The 19,805-nt window shown below is 42.3% G+C and overlaps 1 protein-coding gene across 1 annotated transcript in view; it reads right to left on the bottom strand.

The window, feature by feature from the left end:
- The window catches only part of LOC140211885 (heparan-alpha-glucosaminide N-acetyltransferase), a 349,860-nt gene that overhangs the window by 93,418 nt on the left and 236,637 nt on the right, over positions 1 to 19,805 (bottom strand). Inside the window, 1 exon segment of the mRNA XM_072282072.1 lies at positions 11,536 to 11,708. Coding sequence (XP_072138173.1) covers positions 11,536 to 11,708 — 173 coding nt within the window.

The raw sequence follows: 19,805 nt of genomic DNA, 5'->3' as shown, positions 1-19,805 counted from the left end.
ACAAAATAAATTTGGTACAAAGTCAAGGAAAAGATGGTGGAGGAAGGGTAGGGGTCGTGGGAGAAGTCAGAGCATGGTCAGAAATAATGTAAGAGGCAGTAGTTAAATAACAACAGGCATGATGATCTGAGCCAAAAGTGAGGGTGGGGTAGCAAAAAAACAATTAAAGGAGGTGTAAACAGATACAGCAGAACCATTACTAGCATCTGTTGTCCAATAAAACTGCAGCGGTGATAATGGTCTAAAGCTGCTGAACTCATTGCTGAGGCCAGAAGGCTAGAAAGCAACCCACTCTTCACTTCGCTGTGCCAGTGGGAATCTAAAGCACAGTGAACAAAACGGTCAGGATACATTTCACACCTTGTAAGTTACTGGTTCCAGGAGAGGCAGGTTAGTCTATGTAATAGTTAAAATATCATGCCTTTGGTGTTTACAACAGGCTGTTCTGATTCTGAAGATTCTTCATCTAAAGATACTTCAGCAAAGGTCAAAAGTTACATCAAATAAATATCAGTGCACAGATAAGCTTAGCCACTTCATTTACAATTCTTTTCCCCACTATAATCTTATAGCCTTCTCGGAATGAGGTGCTCTGATATTTGTACTGTGCACCTTCATGACCATTCAGCAGTGGCAGTGGTTTTACTGTGGTTGCACAATTTGGAGGTTGTTTCTGAGGTTTTTATTTTCGGGATTGATGAGTACAGAATGGGAGCTCGGATGGAAATGTGGGTAAGATATGTATTCTGCTACAGTGCCTAGTTTAATATGAAAATCAACAGCCTTGTCAGCAGAACTACCAATGGTACAATTACAGCTGCTTTGCCAACACTGAATGACATGTACTTAGTGGCCACTTTATTAGGTACACCAGTACGTTAATGCACATATCTAATTGGTAAATATCTAATCTGCCAATCACAGGGCAGCAACTCAGTGCATTAAAAACATACAGACATGGTTACGAACTTCAGTTGTTGTTCAGACCAAACATCAGAATTGGGAAGAAATGTGATCTAAGTGATTTTGACCGTGGAATGATTGTTGGTGCCAGATGGGGCGGTTTGAGTATCTCAGAAACTGCTGATCTCCTGGGATGTTCACATACAACAGTCTCTAGAGCAGGGTTTCCAAATATGAGGTCCGTGAACCCCTTGCTAAATGGTTTTGGTTCATGGCATGAAAAAGGTTGGGAACCCCTGCTCTAGAGTTTACAGAGAATGGTGTGAAAAACAGAAAAAAACATCCAGTGAGCAGCAGTTCTGTGGACATAAAAGCCTTGTTAATGAAAGTGGTCAGAGGAGAATGGCCAAACTGGGTCAAGCTGACAGGAAGGTGACAGTAACTCAAATAACCATGCATTACAACAGTGGTGTGCAGAGGATCACCTCTGAATGCGTAACATGTCGGGCCTTGAAGTGGATCAGTTAAAGCAGAAGACCACATCATGTTCCACTCCAGTTTCACTCATAAAATGGCTACTGAGTGTATATAATTGCTAGAAAACTCAACATGCTAATGAATCCTAGACATTCATTATTTTATGCAGCCATAGAATTCCATGAAACCACCTTCATGATTAGCATTATTGATCAGAATTTGACATGGATATACATGAGGACTATGCTGGAAGAACAAAACCTTTCAAATACTACCGATAATTCTAAAGCACAAAGGAAAACTGCCAAAATGAAGCAGCCTGAGTGATTAAGTGCGGTCAGCACTCTTTATGTGACAGAACAAGCACATCAGCAGCACATAAATCATCAGTTGGATAGAGAATTAACCCTGAGCTTAGATGCACTCTCAGGAAGAGATTTATTAAAATCAACTCATTACTTAATTAAAAACCATCTTTATTCAGAGATGTGCACTAAATTGCACCCTCCATAACATTTGCAAATGCAATTTCTGTCAGAAAAGTTAAAGTGAGGAAAAGGAAAAGGGCTTTGACTTATTAAAGCACAAGAACATTCAATGTCTGTTAATTCAGCCTGGCCACACTTCTATTCAAGTAAACACTGCACTGCTCTTAAGCATATTATTTAACATACATTATTACCAGTGCCAGGAAGCATATCAACCCAGCCTTGTCTAAACTCTTTAGTTTTCCACTAATGTATCCAAGTTTGCAGTTCTTTGAAGATAGCAGCACATGAAGATGTGGGGTCAAAGAACACATGAGGAATGCTTGCCTTCACTTGCCGTAGTTTAGAATATAAGAGCATGGAGCTCATGGTACAACTTGATAAAAATGTTAATTAGGCTATAGCCGCAGTATCATGTACGACAGGAGGCATATAATTACACTGGAGAGCTGCAGTGGAAATTTACTAGAATGTTGCCTAGATGGGACATATCAGTTGTGAGCAGAGACCGAACAGACTGGTTTTGTGTTCCTTGGTGTAGAGGAAGCTGGTAGAAGACCTGATTAAGGTACATCAGGACGAGCAACATAAATTGGGTACATAGTGGTGTAGACATCTAAACTGATCAGTTCTCTGAGACCAGCGTTCAGCTGTTTGGCAACACCGTGGCATCACTTCACTAGTTGCAACCAGACACCACAAGTTGACTGATTCAAAGTTCAAAGTAAATTTTATTATCGAAGTACATATATGTCACCCTATACAACCTGGAGATTCATTTTCTTGTGGGCATGCTCAGGAAACCTATAGAATAGTATCTATAACAGAATCAATGAATGACCGTCCAACTAGGGTGTTCGACCAGAGTGCTGAAGACAACAAATTGCAAATGTAAATATAAATAACTAACAAGAAATAACAAGAACATGAGACAAAGAGCTATTGAAAGTGAGTCCATTGGTTGTGGTAACATTTCAGTGATGGGGTAAGTGAAATTGAATGAAGTTATCCCCTTTTGTTCAAGGGTCTGACGGCTGAGGGGAAAAATTGTTATTGAATCCGGTGGTGTGAGTCCTAAGGCTCTTGTACTTCCTTCCTGGTGGCAGCAGTGAGAAGAGAACATGACTTAGATGATGGGGATCCCTGATGTTGCTTTCCCACAACACTGTTTCATGTAGATGTGCTCAATTGTTGAGAGGGCTTTACACATGACGGTCTGGGCCGAATGTCCTACCTTTTGTAGGATTTTCCATTCAAGGGCGTTGGTGTTTCCATACCCGGCTGTGATACAGCCAGTCAATATACTCCTCCACTACACATCAATATAAGTTTGTCAAAGTTTTAGATATTATGCCTAATCTCTGCAAACTCCTAAGGAAGCAGAAGCGCTGCTGTGCTTTCTTTGTAAATGCTGGGCCCAGGACAGGTTCTCTGAAATAGTAAAACCTAGGAATTTGAAGTTGCTAACTCTCTCTATCTCTGATGAGGACTGGCTCATGGACCTCTGGTTTCCCTCTGTTAAAGTCTATAAGGCCATAATACCATAAGACATTGGAACAGAATTCAGCCCATCGAGTCCACTCCGCCATTTCATCATGGCTGATCCTGGATCTCACTCAACTCCGTATAGCTGCCCTCTCACCATATCCCTTGATGTCCCGACCAATCAGGAATCAATCAACTTTTGCTTTAAATATATCCATGGACTTGGCCTCCACCACAGTCTGTGGCAGAACATTTCACAGGATTAATACACGCTGCCTGAAAAAATTCCTCCTTATCCCTGCTCTAAAGGGGCGTCCCTCAATTTTGAGGATGTGCACTCTAGTTCTGGATACCCACACCAGAGGAAACATCTTCTTCACATCCACCTTATCTAGTCCTTTCAGCATTTGGTAGGTTTCAATGAGATCCCACGCATTCTTCTAAATTCCAGTGAGTGTAGGCCCAAAATTTCAAATGCATATGTTAACTCCTTCATTCCCAGAATCATCCTCGTGAATCTCCTCAGGACTCTCTCCAATGACAATACATCCATTCTGAGATAAGGGGCCCAAAACTGTTGACAATACTTCAAGTGCGACCTGACTAGTGTCTTATAAAGCTTCAGCCTTATCTTCTTGTTTTTATATTCTTTTCCCCTTGAAATAAACGCCAACTTGCATTTGCCTTCTTTACCACAGACTCACCCTGTGAATTAACCTTCTGTGAGTCTGGCACAAGGAATCCTAAGTCCCTTTGCACCTTTGATGTTTGAATTTTCTCCCCATTTAGGTAATAGTGTGCTCTATTGTTGCTTTTACCAAAATGCATTATCATACATTCCCCAACACTGTATTGCATCTGCCACCTTTTTGTCCATTCTTCAAATTTGTCTAAGTCCTGCTGCAACTGCATTGCTTCCTCAGCACTACCTGCCCCTCCACCTATCTTCATATCATCTGCAAACTTTGCCACAAAGCCATCATTTCCATTATCTAAATCATTGACAAACAATGTGAGAAGTAGCGGTCCCAATACTGACCCCTGAGGAACACCACTAGTCACTGCAACCAACCAGAAAAGGCCCCCTGCCTGTCAACCATTCCTCTATCCATGCCAATATATATCCTGTAACACCATAGGAGTTTATCTTGTTAAGCAGCCTCATGTGAGGCACCGTATCAAATGCCTTCTGAAAATTAGATTATTTGAATAGATTATGAGGACACACAGTCCTCTTTTATTGTCATTTAGTAATGCATGTATTAAGAAATGATACGATATTCCGCCGGTGTGATATCACAAAACACAGGACAGACCAAGACTGAAAAAAACTAACAAAACCACATAATTATAACATATAGTTACAACAGTGCAACAATACCATAACTTGATGAAGAACAGGCCATGGGCAGAGTAAAAAAGTTCAAAGTCTCTCGAAAGTCCCACATCTCACGCAGACGGGAGAAGGAAGAAAACTCTCCCTGCCATGCCTGACCACAGACCGACTCTGAGTTGTCCGAAAACTTCGAGCTCTGATCAGTCCTCCGACACCGAGTACTGAGCACCATCTCTGCCGAGCGCTTCAACCCCAGCCTCGGTCAGCAACCGCAGACAAAACCGGGGATTTTGGGGCCTTCCCTCCGGAGATTCTCAATCACAGAGTAGCAGCGGCAGTGAACCGAGCATTTCAGAAATTTCTCCAGATGTTCCTTTGTGCCTTCTCACGTCTGTCTCCATCAAATCAGAATTGTGCACAGCATCCTGCTTACAAATACGTTATCATTTCACCGGAGAGCTGCACCGGTGAAAATCCAAGTAAATGACATTCACTGCCTCTCCTTTGTCCATTCTGCTTGTTACTTCCTCAAAGAATTCTAACAGATTTGTCAGGCAAGGTTTCCCTTTACAGAAACCATGTTGCATTTGACTTATTTTATCATTAGTCTCCAAGTAGCCCAAAACTACATCCTTAATAATGGACTCCAAAACTTACCCAACCACTCAGGTTAGGCTAACTGGCCTATAATTTCCCCTCTTTTGTCTTCCTTTTTAAAGAGTGGAGTAACATCTGCAATCTTCCAGTTCTCCGGAACCATGCTAGAATCAAGTGATTCTTGAAAATTCATGACCTATGCATCTGTTATCCCTTCAGCATCCTTTCTCAGGACTCTGGGATGTAGTCCATCTGGTCCAGGTGACTACCCACCTTAAGACCTTTATGTTTGCCTAGCACTTTTTTCTTTGTAATAGGAATGGCACTCACTCCTGCTCCCTGACACTCACGGACCTCTGGCATACAGCTAGTGACTTCCACAGCAAAGACTGAAGCAAACTACTTATTAAGTTCATGTGCCATGTCTTTGTCCCCCGTTACTGCCTCGCCAGCATCATTTTCTAGTGGTCCACTCTCACCTCTCTTTTATTCTTTATATAACTGAAAAAACTTTTAGTATCCTGCTTTAGATTATCAGCTAGTTTGTCCTCATGTTTCATCTTTTCTCTTCTTATAGCTTTCTTAGTTTCCTTTTGTTGGATTTTAAAAGGTTCCCAATCATCCAATTTCCCACTCGTTTTTGCTACCTTATGTGCCCTTTGCTTGGCTTTTATGTAGTCCTTAACTTCCCTCATCAACCACGGTTGCCTAGCTCTGCCATTTAAGAACTTCTTTTTCTGTGGGACATACCTATCCTGCGCCTTGTGAACTATTCCCAGAAACTTCAGCCACCTCTGGGCCACCGGCACCCCCACCAGTATCGCTCTCCAATCCACCTGGGTAAGTTCCTCTCTCATGCTTCTGTAATTCCCTTTATTCCATTGCAATACCATTACAGTTCCTTGGTCTTTCTCTATAATCAGTTCCTTGGTCTTACTGACATTGAACAAGACGCTGTTGTTATGACACCACTCAGACAGATTTTCAGTCTCGCTCCTACATGCTGATTCCTCACCACCTTTGAATCAGCCCATGACAGTGTTGTCATCAGCAAGCTTGAACATGGCATTGGAGCTGTGCTTAGTCATAAAGTCATGTGTAAAGCCATTAGAATGGGGGACTAAACACACAGCCTTGCGGTGCACCTGTGCTAATGGAGATCATGGAGAAGATGGTGTTGCCAGTCAAACTGACTGGGATCTACAAGTGAGGAAGTCCAGGATCCAATTGCACAAGGTCTTGGAGCTTATTGATTAGATTTGAGGGGATGACGGTATTGAATGCTGAGCAGTAATTAATAAAGAGCATCCTGATGCATGCCTCTTTGCTGTCCGTGTCTTCCAGGATAGAGTGAAGAGCCAATGAGCTGGCATCTGCTGTGGACCTGTTGCTCCGATAGGCAAATTGGAATGGATCTAAGTCACCTCTCAGGCAGGATCCGATATGTTCCATCACTAACAATTCATCACTGTGGTTGTAAGTGCAACTGGACAATTGTCATTGAGGCAGGTCACTACACTCTTCTTCGGCACCGGTATAAGTGAAACCTACTTGGAGCAGGTGGGTACCACACACACTGCCGAAGCGAGAGGTTAAAAATCTCAGTGAACATACCACCAAGCTGATCATCCAGCTGATCGGTCCGGTCCAGGTGCTTTCCTTGGGTTCACCCTCCTGAAGGCAATCCAAACATTGGCTTCAGAAGCTGAAATCAAAAAACCATCAGGGGATGTGGGAGTTTGTGATGGTTCATCCATGATCTGACAGTCAGAATAGAAGGCATTGAACTCATCTGGAAGCGAAACCCTGTTGTCTCCCATGTCACTTGATTGAACTTTATAAGAGGTAATAGCATTCAAGCCCTGCCATAAGTGTCAAGCATTCCTTGTTGATTCAAGTTTGGTATGGAATTTCTACTTCGTCCGTTTGCTGGCTTTCCAGTGATTGCACTTGGGCCTCCTGTAACTCTCTTGGTCTCCAGATTTGAATGCCTCTGATCTGGCCTCACCACATTTCAGATCTCATAGTTCTTCCAAGGCTACAGATTGAGGAAGACTCTGAATGATTTAATGGGGGCACACTTGTCTACAGCAGTTGTAATAAAGTGTGTTACAACTATGGTGTATTCATTCATATACCTAGATGAGTGTTTGAACACGGCCCAATCCACTGACTCAAAGCAATCTCTCCTCTGCCTCCTCCCCCTGTTCTGTTGTCCTAATCTCTGGAGCTTTGCTCTTTAGTCTCTGCCTGTATGCAGTAGGGAAAGGACAACCCAATGAACTGATTTATCAAAATGCATTCTGGACAAGGAGAGATAGGCATTCCTTATCTGAGTATAGCAGTGGTCTAGTGTTTTGGGACATCCAGTACTATAAGTTATATGCTGATGTTAATTGGGCAGGGTTTTCTTGAAACAAGCCTAGTTGAAATCTCTGACTATGATTTGGAATGTGTCGGGATGGGCTGTTTCTTGTTTGGAGGGAGCATCATGCAGTGTCACAGGCATTTGACTATAGTCGGCCATTGGCAGTATGTAAACTGCAATCAGGGTTACGGAGGAGAACTCTCTAGGTAACAGAACAGACGCCATTTGACTGTTAGGTGTTCCAAGTCGATGGAACGCGAGTTCGACAAAACTGCCACATCAGAGCACCAAATAGAGTTTATCATGAAATGCAGACCTCCATCTTTTGCCTTTCCAAAATCAGCAGGTCAGTCCAATCTGTAAAGCAAGAATCCTTCTGGTTTGACTGCTGAATGTGCTGAACCCAGAAAAGCCAAGTTACAATAAAGCATACAATTAAGCATTCCCTTCATTATCTTATGTTTAGGTCCTCAATTTTGTTCTCCAGAGACTGCGCATTTCCCAACAAGATGTTGGGTAGAGGAGACCACATCCATCCTGACCCAGCCTGACTTGGAGTACCCTCTGCCTCGCTTTTGGCCTTGCCAATGAACCTTCTTAAAGGTGCTGTGCCTGTCAGTAGATCCTGAGATCTGAAGATCATTGAGTTGAGTTAAAAGTCCATTGCTTAGAGAGAAGTTACATGCTGCAGATTGCAGTGAAATTAATTCATAAGAGGTATATTTAAAATAATCTTTCGAACAATTTTCTGCAGCCCATAGGATGACGCCGATGATCGCTGGCACCATCTTGAAATTCTTTTTTCTGAGATTCTTGTGCATTATTTTTCACCCAGTGCTATGTGGTTGACATTGCATTCTTGCTCATTCTCAGAATTAAACCAATTTCTAAGATAAAACACTTTATGAAACTAGAGGAGGAAGAGGCAGCAACCTTTAAAGGGAGTAAGTAATATTTTATTGGGAGATTGCACTGTTGCCTTTGAGACTGGCATTAAATCATATGACTGTCTGGTATCAAATAGTTGATCTGATCATAATTCACAAGAAATCCCTGAATCAGATTATTGCCATCAATATTTTCAAAAACTGGATTAGCAATCTATCTTTTTTCCCCAGAGTGAGAAACAATAATGGCATGTTAATATGGAGTACTGCAGACCAAAGTACCTGCTTTGGAATTCCTGACATTGATAACGTGATGTTTGTCTGGACAACCCCAGCCAGGAATGTCTTTAGTCATTTTGTAAAACTGAGCGACATTCAGTCTGGAACAGAAAGCATCCTAGATAGCAAGAAATGATTAATGCAGCCTCTGCACTTACAAGCCTAATGTTTTACACTGTACACAGACAAAGTAAGTATTTTCTACCTTCACTGGTTGAGCCATAAACTTGCTTCTTTAAGAACTAATTGTGCACCCCACCTGCCAAACCCCTGCCCCATCCTAGTGAAATCCCTACCCTATCCTAGACCAAAGTTAAACAATACAATGTTACAAATTACTTATTTTTTCCCCCTCATGATACAGTACAGCATGGTGGTGTAGCAGTTAGGTGCTACATTACCATGCAGCTTTACAGCAACTGCGGTAAGATTGTGGTTCAATTCCTGCACTGTATGTAAGGACTTTGTATGTTCTCTCCATGACTGTGTGAGTTTCACAGAAACATAGAAACCCTACAGCACGATACAGGCCCTTCAGTCCACAAAGCTGTGCTGAACATGTCCCTACCTTAGAAATTACTAGGCTTACCTATAAACCTCTTCTTTCTAAGCTCCATGTACCCATCCAAGAGTCTTTTAAAAGACTCTATTGTATCCGTTTCCACCACCGTTGCTGGCAGCCCATTCCACGCACTCACCACTCTCTGAGTAAAAAATTTTCCCCTGACATCTCCTCTGTACCTACTCCCCAGCACCTTAAACCTGTGTCCTCTTGTGGCAACCATTTCAGCCCTGGGAAAAAGCCCCTGACTATCCACACAATCAATGCCTCTCATCATCTTATACACCTCTATCAGGTCACCTCTCATCCTCCGTCACTCCAAGGAGAAAAGGCCGAGTTCACTCAACCTATTCTCATAAGGCATGCTCCCCAATCCAGGTGCTCTGGTTTCCTTGCACACTACAAAGGTGTATGGGTTAAGGTTGCTAAATTGTGGGCATGCTATGCTAGTGCTGAAAGCATGGCAACATTTTAGATTAGATTAGATTATGAGGACACTCAGTCCTCGTTTATTGTCATTTAGAAATGCATGCATTAAAAAATGATACAATGTTCCTCCGGTATGATATCACAGAAACACAAGACAGACCAAGACTAAAACTGACAAAAACCACATAATTATAACTTATAGTTACGACAGTGCAAAGCAATACAATAACTTGATAAGAGCAGACCATGGGCACGGTAAAAAAAAGTCTCAAAGTCCCGATAGCCCCAACATCTCACGCAGACTGTTGAAGGAAGAAACTCCCTGCCATGAGCTTCCAGTGCTGCAAACTTGCCGTTGCAGCATCCTGGAAGCACCCGACCACAGTCTGACTCTGAGTCTGTACGAAAACTTCCAGCCATCGACCAGCCCTCCGACACCGAGCACCGAACACTATCTCTGCTGAGCACTTCGACCCCGGCCCCGGCTGCCAAGCAACAGGCAAAGCCAAGGATTTGGGGCCTTCCCCTCTGGAGATTTCAGATCACATAGTAGCAGAGGCAGCGAAGCAGGCATTTCAGAAATTTCACCAGATGTTCCTCCGTGCTCTCATGTCTGCCTCCATCAAATTGTGCATGGCCTCCTACTTGACAGATTACAGATATTCATCACTGGAGAGACCGCGCGCGCTGCATCACGCCACCATCTTCTCCTCCTCCTCCTCTCCATTTGCGGTCTGCCCCCAGCACATCTCCAGTTGTTGACTCAAACGATAGATTTCATTGCATTTCAATGTACATGTGACATATAAAGGTAACTTTTAATCTTAAATCAGGAAGAGGTGTCCCTGCCTACGTGGGCCTCCTTGCAAATAGTTTTTGCAATTATTATTAGTCTTGTGTGGGAAAGTAGTCATCTCCAGGAGAACAATAGCAGCATCTACATTAAGGTCAGGTTTTCTCCTTTGGCAGAGTCTATCTGGACAATGCAATAAGAGTAGCTTTCATCTTGTCTGTGATGCTTTGCTTTATATGTAATGGAAAGTGAGGAACAATCTGTCTGTTCAGATGGAAATTAAGATCGCAGGTAATCTGATCTCAGGCCATTTTATCATTGGCTTCTGTGAACAATAGCAATTATTTTAGTTGAGATTCTTACATTGCAAAGGTCAATAGCATTATGTGTGGCAGAATCAGACAGGTGCTCAAACAGGTCCATCTTCCAGTAACTCTTGTAGGTCACCACATATTATAGGTAGAGAGGGTAAGAACTGTGACAGGAGGAATTGGGATCTTGAGGGTGAGATTGAAGCAAGTGGATCAGGTGATGGTGAATGTTGGTGTGTAGCTGATGAGACGTGCAGTGAGATTACGAGCTAGGGCACCTGCTGAATGGGTGGAGTGGAAAAGGAGACACATAAAAATCCCTAAGGGGGCCTACACGTTAGGTCTCTTTAAGCTGTGCCACACAATTTGATAGGGCAGAAGTGGCATCAAGTGTAGCTTGATATGACAGCACGTGGCCTGATGTCACCATGTGTCTTACGTTCAGAGAACCCAAGAGCAAATGGACGTTGCCATTCATGAGCTGCATAATGCAGCTAGATTTTTAATTCCTTCATCCATATGATTTCTAACTCAGGTCTTTATCCTTTATTTGCTCTATCAAGAGCACAGGAAGAGTCAGTCCAGTTGAACAGCAGTGCCAATGTGGCTTGTGTACTTACGGGGTCCATCAGCTGGGCCATAGTTGATGAAGAAAGCTCCAATCAGTAGCAGAATAATGGATCTCCAGGTCAACTTTCGCAGCAACTGCAGTCGAGGGATACCTCGTCAGAGCATAGCGCTGAAGGACAGGGCTACAGATGTACCAATGATGAAAACAAACCAAAGAACACACCATAAGTTACCATTTATCGCTTATGACTTTGATCGCACACATTCCATTGTGAAAAGCTCAACAGTATATGGGATGTAACAAGTGAGACAGTTTGCGCCTGGAAACCAAATCCTGAATGGATCCAAGTTGAATTCAAGATACTGGGTACAAGTCAACTGCATCTCTTCAGACAGAAAACAAAGAAAAGCAAGGTGCTATTGAACCTTGAGTAATAAACAACTTGCATGAACAGTGTGGAGCAAAATAGGGAAATAAACACAATAAAAACACGACATAAAATTATGAGGAAACAAGGCTCTAGCTCAGAGTATCATAAACCCAAAAGATTCTGCAGATGCTGGAAATCTAGAGCAACACACTCAAAATGTTGGAGAAATTCAGCAGGTTAGACAGCATTTATGTAAATGAATTTACAGTCATCATTTCAAGCTGAGACCCTTCATCAAGACTGGAAAGGAAGGGAAAAGAAGCCAGAATAAGGAGGAGATCAGAGTAGCTGTTAATAGCTTGACTGTGCAGGATTTGTAATTGGTAACACCACTTTGAAAAAATGATCACCAGCAGTCCTATTGTGTGGTAGGTGATTTTTGCATAATGGTCCATACTGCCAATTTTTAAAAGTTCTACTCTTCAAAGACAAGTGGTGGGTGTGAGTTCACTGTTGTAGCATGAACAAAGTCACCAAAGAGACATTGAAGATAATAGATATAGAAGTGTTTTATTCAACAAAAATGAGCATCAAACATCATATTGAGACATTCTTGGAGGAAGAGTCCTCCTGACTCAATATTACATGACATTTTAAATGCTAAAGGTCAAAGGTAACAGCAGGACAATTCTATATTTACAATGTATCTACAACACTTCCTTTGAATTGCGCATAGTTTTCACACATCACCTTCTTCACACTCATACTCCGGACACACAAAATGAACGTTAATCAGCATTGTCTGATCTGCAAACATCTCTAGTCCATGGCTCAAGGGAAACCATTGTTCAGGGCTGCATTTTAAATTCAATCTACAATCCACATTCCTGTCTGAAGATTGGTTGCTGGTGAAGTTAATATTTACTATATAAGGAATACGCCCTTATACTTTCCAGCTTAGTAACACAAACACAATCATTAAATGCAATTCAATATATTCAGTCTGTACAAAGAAACTATAAACAGACCAACTGTAAATCAAATTATCTGAACATTTCACAAATTATCCTGAGAAAAAGTCATTCAGGAGGCCTTTGAAAGGCTTGGTTATGTTCAAAGTGCCACTCAAAGGCTCTGAAAAAATTTTCCAAGACATAGCATCATTCAGAAGGCTTAATGAAAGTCTGAAAGGCAAAGGTGTTGGAAATTGGAAATAAGACCACAAAATGCTGGGCACACAGGCTCAGCAGCTTTGATCGACCATTTCTGATGAAACATTGAAACCTGAGCTGATCTGATCTTTGCACAGATGCTGACTGACAGGCTGATTGTATCCAACATACTCTGCTTTCTTTCCAATGAAAGGTAGGCTTGTTTCATAGCATTATAGAAATGTGCAGAACTGAAACAGCCTCTTTCAGCCCATCTTTTCTATGCTTACCACAATGCCCATCTATGCCAATCCCATTTGCCCACATTGACCCCACATCTACTATGTTCCATTGAAATTAAAACCAGCCAATCCAATCGTCCCTTATAATTACAACCATCCATTCCAGGCAGCCTGATAAATCTCCTCTGATCTCTCTATTGCTACCACATCCTATCTGCAGTGTGGCAGCCAAAAATATGCATAATTCTTTAGATGCAGTCTACCTAATCTCTAATACAACAGCATCATTATTTTTCAACTCTTATACCTTGGGCCTCAGTCTATGAAGGTAAGCATACTAAATATCAAAAATCTGATGCTTGAGGGGTAATAACTGTTCCTGAACCTGATAGTGTGGGTCTTGAGATCCCTGTACCTTCTTCCTGATGGCAGCAGCAAGAGAACATGGTTTCATGGTGGGAGTCCTTAATGATGGATGCTGCTTTTTTTGCGATGGCACTCCATGTAGATATGCTCAATGGTGGGGATGGACAGGGCTATATCCACTAGTTTTTGTAGGCTTTGGTGTTTCCATACCAGGCCATGATGCAACCAGTCAACGTACTCTCCACCACACATTAATGGAAGTTTGTCAAAGTTTTAGATGACATGCTGAATATTCAAAAAATTCTAAGAAAGTAGAGGCACTGCCGTGCTTCCTTCGTAATGGCGCTTACATGCTGGACCCAGGTCAGATCCTCTGAAATGATAACAATAAGAAATTTAAAGTTGCTGAATCTCTCCACTTCTGATCTGCCGATGAGGATTGGCTCATTGGGTCATACAGTCAAGGAGGCCGTGATGCCACCAGTCAATATATTCTCTTCACTACACATCTATAAAAGTTTGACAAAGTTTTAGATGTTGTGCCAAATCTTTGCAAACTTTTAAAGAAGTAGAGGTGTTTAGATTATTAGAACACTCAGTCCTCTTTTATTGTCATTTAGAAATGCATACATGCATTAAGAAATGATACAGTTTCTCCGGAGTGATATCACAGAAAACAGGACAAACCAAAGACGAACATTGACAGAACCACATAATTATAACATATAGTTATAGCAGTGCAAAAACAATACCATAATTTGATAAAGAACAGACCATGGGCACGGTAAAAATAGTGTCAAAGTCCCAAGTCGATTGACTCCCGAGTCCCCGATAGCAGGCGGCAAAAGGGAGAAACTCCCTGCCATAAACCTCCAGGCACCGTCAACTTGCCGATGCCTTGGAAGCAGCCGACCACAGCCAACACTGAGTTTGTCTGTCCGAAAACTTCGAGCTTCCGACCAGCCGCTCCGATACAGCCTCCCAAGCGCCATCCTCTGCCAAGCGCCTTCGACCTCGCCCCGGCCGCTGAAACACGCAAAGCCGAGGATTTCGGGGCCTTCTGCTCCAGAGATTCTGGTTACCACACAGTAGCAGTGGCAGCAAAGTGGGCATTTCAGAAGTTTTCCCGATGTTCCTCCGTACTCTCAGGTCTGTCTCTAACAAATCAGAATTGTGCACGGTCCCCTACTTGATACATAACAGATATTCATCACCGGAGAGGTCGCGCGCGCTGCCATCACACCTCCACCTTGTTGTACTTTCTTTGTAATTATACTTATGTGCTGGGCCCAGGACAGATCTTCTGAAATGATATCACTGAGGAACTTAAGGTTGTGGACCCTCTGCTTCTCTCATCCCTCACTGAGGTCTTGATCATGGACCTCTGCTTCCACCACCTCAACCGGAGCCAATAGAACCATAGACCCATAGAAACTACAGCACAGAAACAGGCATTTTGGCCCTTCTTGGCTGTGCCGAAACATTTTCTGCTTAGTCCCACTGACCTGCACACGGACCATATCCCTCCATACACCTCCCATCCATGTATCTGTCCAATTTATTCTTAAATGTTAAAAAAGAACCCACATTTACCACCTTGTCTGGCAGCTCATTCCATACTCCCACCACTCTCTGTGTGAAGAAGCCCCACCTAATGTTCCCTTTAAACTTTTCCCCCCTCACCCTTAACCCATGTCCTCTGGTTTTTTTCTCCCCTTGCCTCAGTGGAAAAAGCCTGCTTGCATTCACTCTATCTATACCCATCATAATTTTATATACCTCTATCAAATCTCACCTCATTCTTCTATGCTCCAGGGAATAAAGTCCTAACCTATTCAACCTTTCTCTGTAACTGAGTTTCTCAAGTCCCGGCAACATCCTTGTAAACCTTCTCTGCACTCTTTCAACCTTATTTATATCCTTCCTGTAATTTGGTGACCAAAACTGAACACAATACTCCAGATTCGGCCTCACAATGCCTTATACAACCTCATCATAACATTCCAGCTCTTATACTCAATACTTCAATTAAAAAAGGCCAATGTACCAAAAGCTCTCTTTACGACCCTATCTACCTGTGACGCCACTTTTAGGGAATTTTGTATCTGTATTCCCAGATCCCTCTGTTCCACTGCACTCCTCAGTGCCTTACCATTAACCCTGTATGTTCTACGTTGGTTTGTCCTTCCAACGTGAAATACTTCACACTTGTCAGTATTAAACTCCATCTGCCATTTTTCAGCCCATTTTTCCAGCTGGTCCAAGTCCCTCTGCAGGCTCTGAAAACCTTCCTCACTGTCTACTACACCTCCAATCTTTGTATCATCAGCAAAGTTGCTGATCCAATTTACCACATTATCATCCAGATCATTGATATGGATGACAAATAACAATGGACCCAGCACCCATCCCTGTGGCACACCACTAGTCACAGACCTCCACTCAGAGAAGCAATTCTCTACCACCACTCTCTGGTTTCTTCCATCGAGCCAATGTCTAATCCAATTTACAACCTCTCCATGTATACCTAGCGACTGAATTTTCCTAACTAACCTTCCACACGGGACCTTGTCAAAGGCCTTACTGAAGTCCATGTAGACAATATCCACTGCCTTCCCTTCATCCACTTTCCTGGTAACCTACTCGAAAAACTCCAACAGATTGGTCAAACATGACCTACCACGCACAAAGCCATGTTGACTCTCCCTAATAAGCCCCTGTCTATCCAAATGCTTGTAGATTCTGTCTCTTAGTACTCCCTCCAATAACTTACCTACTACTGACGTTAAACTCACCGGCCTATAATTTCCCGGATTACTTTTCAATCCTTTTTTAAACAACGGAACAACATGAGCCACTCTCCAATCCTCCGGCACTTCACCCGTAGACAGCGACATTTTAAATATTTCTGCCAGGGCCCCCGCAATTTCAACACTAGTCTCCTTCAAGGCCCGAGGGAACACTCTGTCAGGTCCTGGGGATTTATCCACTTTAATTTTCCTCAAGACAGCAAGCACCTCCTACTTTTCAATCTGTACAGTTTCCATGATCTCACTACTTGATTCCCTCAATTCCATAGATTTCATGCCAGCTTCCTTAGTAAATACAGATGCAAAAAACCTGTTTAAGATCTCCCCCATTTCCTTTGGTTCCGCACAAAGCCAACCACTCTGATCTTCAAGAGGACCAATTTTATCCCTTACAATCCTTTTGCTCTTAATATACTTGTAAAAGCTCTTTGGATTATCCTTCACTTTGACTGCCAAGGCAACCTCATGTCTTCTTTTTGCCCTCCTGATTTCTTTCTTAAGTATTTTCTTGCACTTCTTATACTCCTCAAGCACCTGATTTACCCCCTGTTCCCTATACATTTCATACAACTCCCTCTTCTTCTTTATCAGAGTTGCAATATCCCTTGAGAACCAAGGTTCCTTATTCCTATTCAATTTGCCTTTAATCCTGACAGGAACATACAAACTCTGTACTCTCAAAATTTCCCCTTTGAAGGCTTCCCACCTACCAATCACATCTTTGCCAGAGAACAACCTGTCCCAATCCACGCTTTTTAGATCCTTTCTCATTTCTTCAAATTTGGCCTTCTTCCAGTTCAGAACCTCAACCCTAGGACCAGATCTATCCTTGTCCATGACCAAATTGAAACTAATGGTGTTATGATCACTGGAACCAAAGTGCTCCCCTACACAGACTTCCGTCACTTGCCCTAATTCGTTTCCTAACAGGAGATCCAATATTGTATCCCCTCTAGTTGGTCCCTCTATATACTGATTTAGAAAACTTTCCTGAACACATTTTACAAACTCTAAACCATCTAGACCCCTAACAGTATGGGAGTCCCAATCAATGTATGGAAAATTAAAATCCCCTACCACCACAACTTTATGTTTCCTGCAGTTGCCTGATCAGCTCCTTGGTCTTGTTGACATGTAGTGAGAGGTTGTTGTTGTGGCACCACCCAGGTTTTCAGTCTCCCTCCAATATGTTGATTCATCACCACCTTTGATTCAGCCAATAACAGTGGAGTTGTCAGCAAACTTCAATATAGCACTGGAGCTGTGCTTAGCCTCCCAGTCATTCAGTATAAAGTGAGTAGAGCAGGGGGCTAGGCAGACAACTTGGTGGTACACCTATACTGGTAAAGATCGTGGAGGAGATGTTGCTGCCAATCTAAACTGACTGGGGCATGCAAGTGAGGAAACTGAGGGTCCAATTGTGCAAGTAGATACTAAGGCCAAGGCCTTGAAGCCTACTGTTTAGTCTTGAGGGGATGATTGGATTGTATTGAATGCCAAGCTGCAGTCAATAAAGAGCATCCTGATGCATGCATCTTTTCTGTCTAAATGTTCCAGGGTTGAGCAAAGAACCAATGAAATGGTATCTGCTGTGGACCTACTGTGCTGGTAGGCAAATTGAAGACCTCTCAAATGCAGGATCAGTCAAAAGGATGGCTCTTTCAAATCAAGGAGATTGTTATGAGGTCTGGAGTATTCAGTGAGGAGACTGAGTCAATTCAGAGGGAGGGTTGGTCAAGGGGTCAGTTTTGACCAATGGAATGGCAAGGACTCTTTTTTTTGGAGGAACCATCATTACATCACCAGTGAGATGCTTTATAATGGAGCACATTCTTCAGCGTCATCCCACTCATTACCTTCTCGAAATATTCAGCAATTGAGTGGATTTACAAAGACATTACTTGAAGTAAAGTCCTCTCTTGAAATAGTGAACATAAAAATTCTTAACTTAAAAAATCCATTTGCTAATATTCTGAAGTTTAAGGCCAAAGGTTTTCTTGTGGAATAAAAGTCTGTTCACCTTGGGAAACTATAGTACCTTAAAGTTTATGACTATTGAAAACAGATTGTCCAAATGATATGTACGGAATGAGCCAACTGCCTCAGAGTAAAATATTCAGTTCATTTGTTCAAGGGGCAAGCAGTGTTGTTTATTTCTTAATGCTCCCCACCCCACCCCCCGAATTGACTGGCCTTCCAGAACATAGTGGAGGGCACATATTGGCGAATCTGAAGTCAGGATTGAAGAGAGCAAGGAAATAAGGAAAGAAAATGGAACTAATGAGTTAGCTCTCCTGGTAGACAGTATAGACTCATAGGCTGAATAGCCTTCTGCTGTGTTGTTACAGAGAAATAAGACAAGACACACAGCCTAGCCAGATTGTCTTTCCTTAGGGGTCTTAATGAAATGGACAAGGTTTTACAACTATCCAATAGTTTTATGGGTACTACAATTGATACTAACTTTTTCTTTCAGATTTAGAATTAATTTTTTCACAAAAATAATACCAAGTCCTTTGTTAAATGAGCATGTATGAAGATCTTTGAAGTTACGTTTTAAAGCTATCAACATTCATAGTTGCATCAATAATTGTGCAAAACAGCGTAAAGCTTAAAAATAATGTGCAGAGACCTGTGATATTTTTCTCCTTATTGTTACCTGTTCTTGGCTCAGAGAAAACCTTGTGTGACTTGGCACCTGATATTTCTGAGTGTGTTAGTTGTTAATGCAAACGATGCATTTCACTGCATGTTTCGATGTAGTGTGATAAATACACTCATTGGCTACTTTATTAAGTACTCCTTGCCCCTGCTTGTTAATGCAAATATCAAATCAGCCAATCATGTGGCAGCAACTCAATGCATAAAAGCAAGCAGACATGGTCAAGAGGTTCAGATGTTGTTCAAACTAAACACCAGAATGGGGAAGAAATGTGATCGAAGTGACTTGGATCTCAGTACTCATCAACAAGCGCCAAAACTTGGACTTCTGTACCTTCCTCTGCAACTGAATTCTTGACTTCCTCATCGGGACACCAGTCAGTACAGATCAGAAATAACATCTCCTCCTCACTGACAATCTATCACAACCGCAGATGCGGCAGGTCAGTAGATAAGGCAATTGCGCTTGTGAATATCCACATGTCAGCTAATTATTATTTCATTGTGATAGTACTTAACTCCATTCTTTTCGGCGTAGTGCTTGTCGAGACTTGGACACAGCACAGCAATACTTCACTGCCTGTTTGCATTCGGCCTTGCCTGAGAAATTAGACTGTCGAGTCAGCTGACTCTGAAGACTACCGGTATTCATTTTAAATTTACTTTTTCCTTTCAACTGCAGTGTAGGCTTCGTTTTCCATTTGAGAGTTTTAGTTAAT

Source organism: Mobula birostris, chromosome 18 (genome assembly GCF_030028105.1).
Source record: "Mobula birostris isolate sMobBir1 chromosome 18, sMobBir1.hap1, whole genome shotgun sequence".
Lineage (NCBI taxonomy): Eukaryota > Metazoa > Chordata > Chondrichthyes > Myliobatiformes > Myliobatidae > Mobula > Mobula birostris.
The sequence above is the reverse complement of the archived record's forward strand: the minus strand, read 5'-3'. Positions and strand labels throughout refer to the sequence as shown.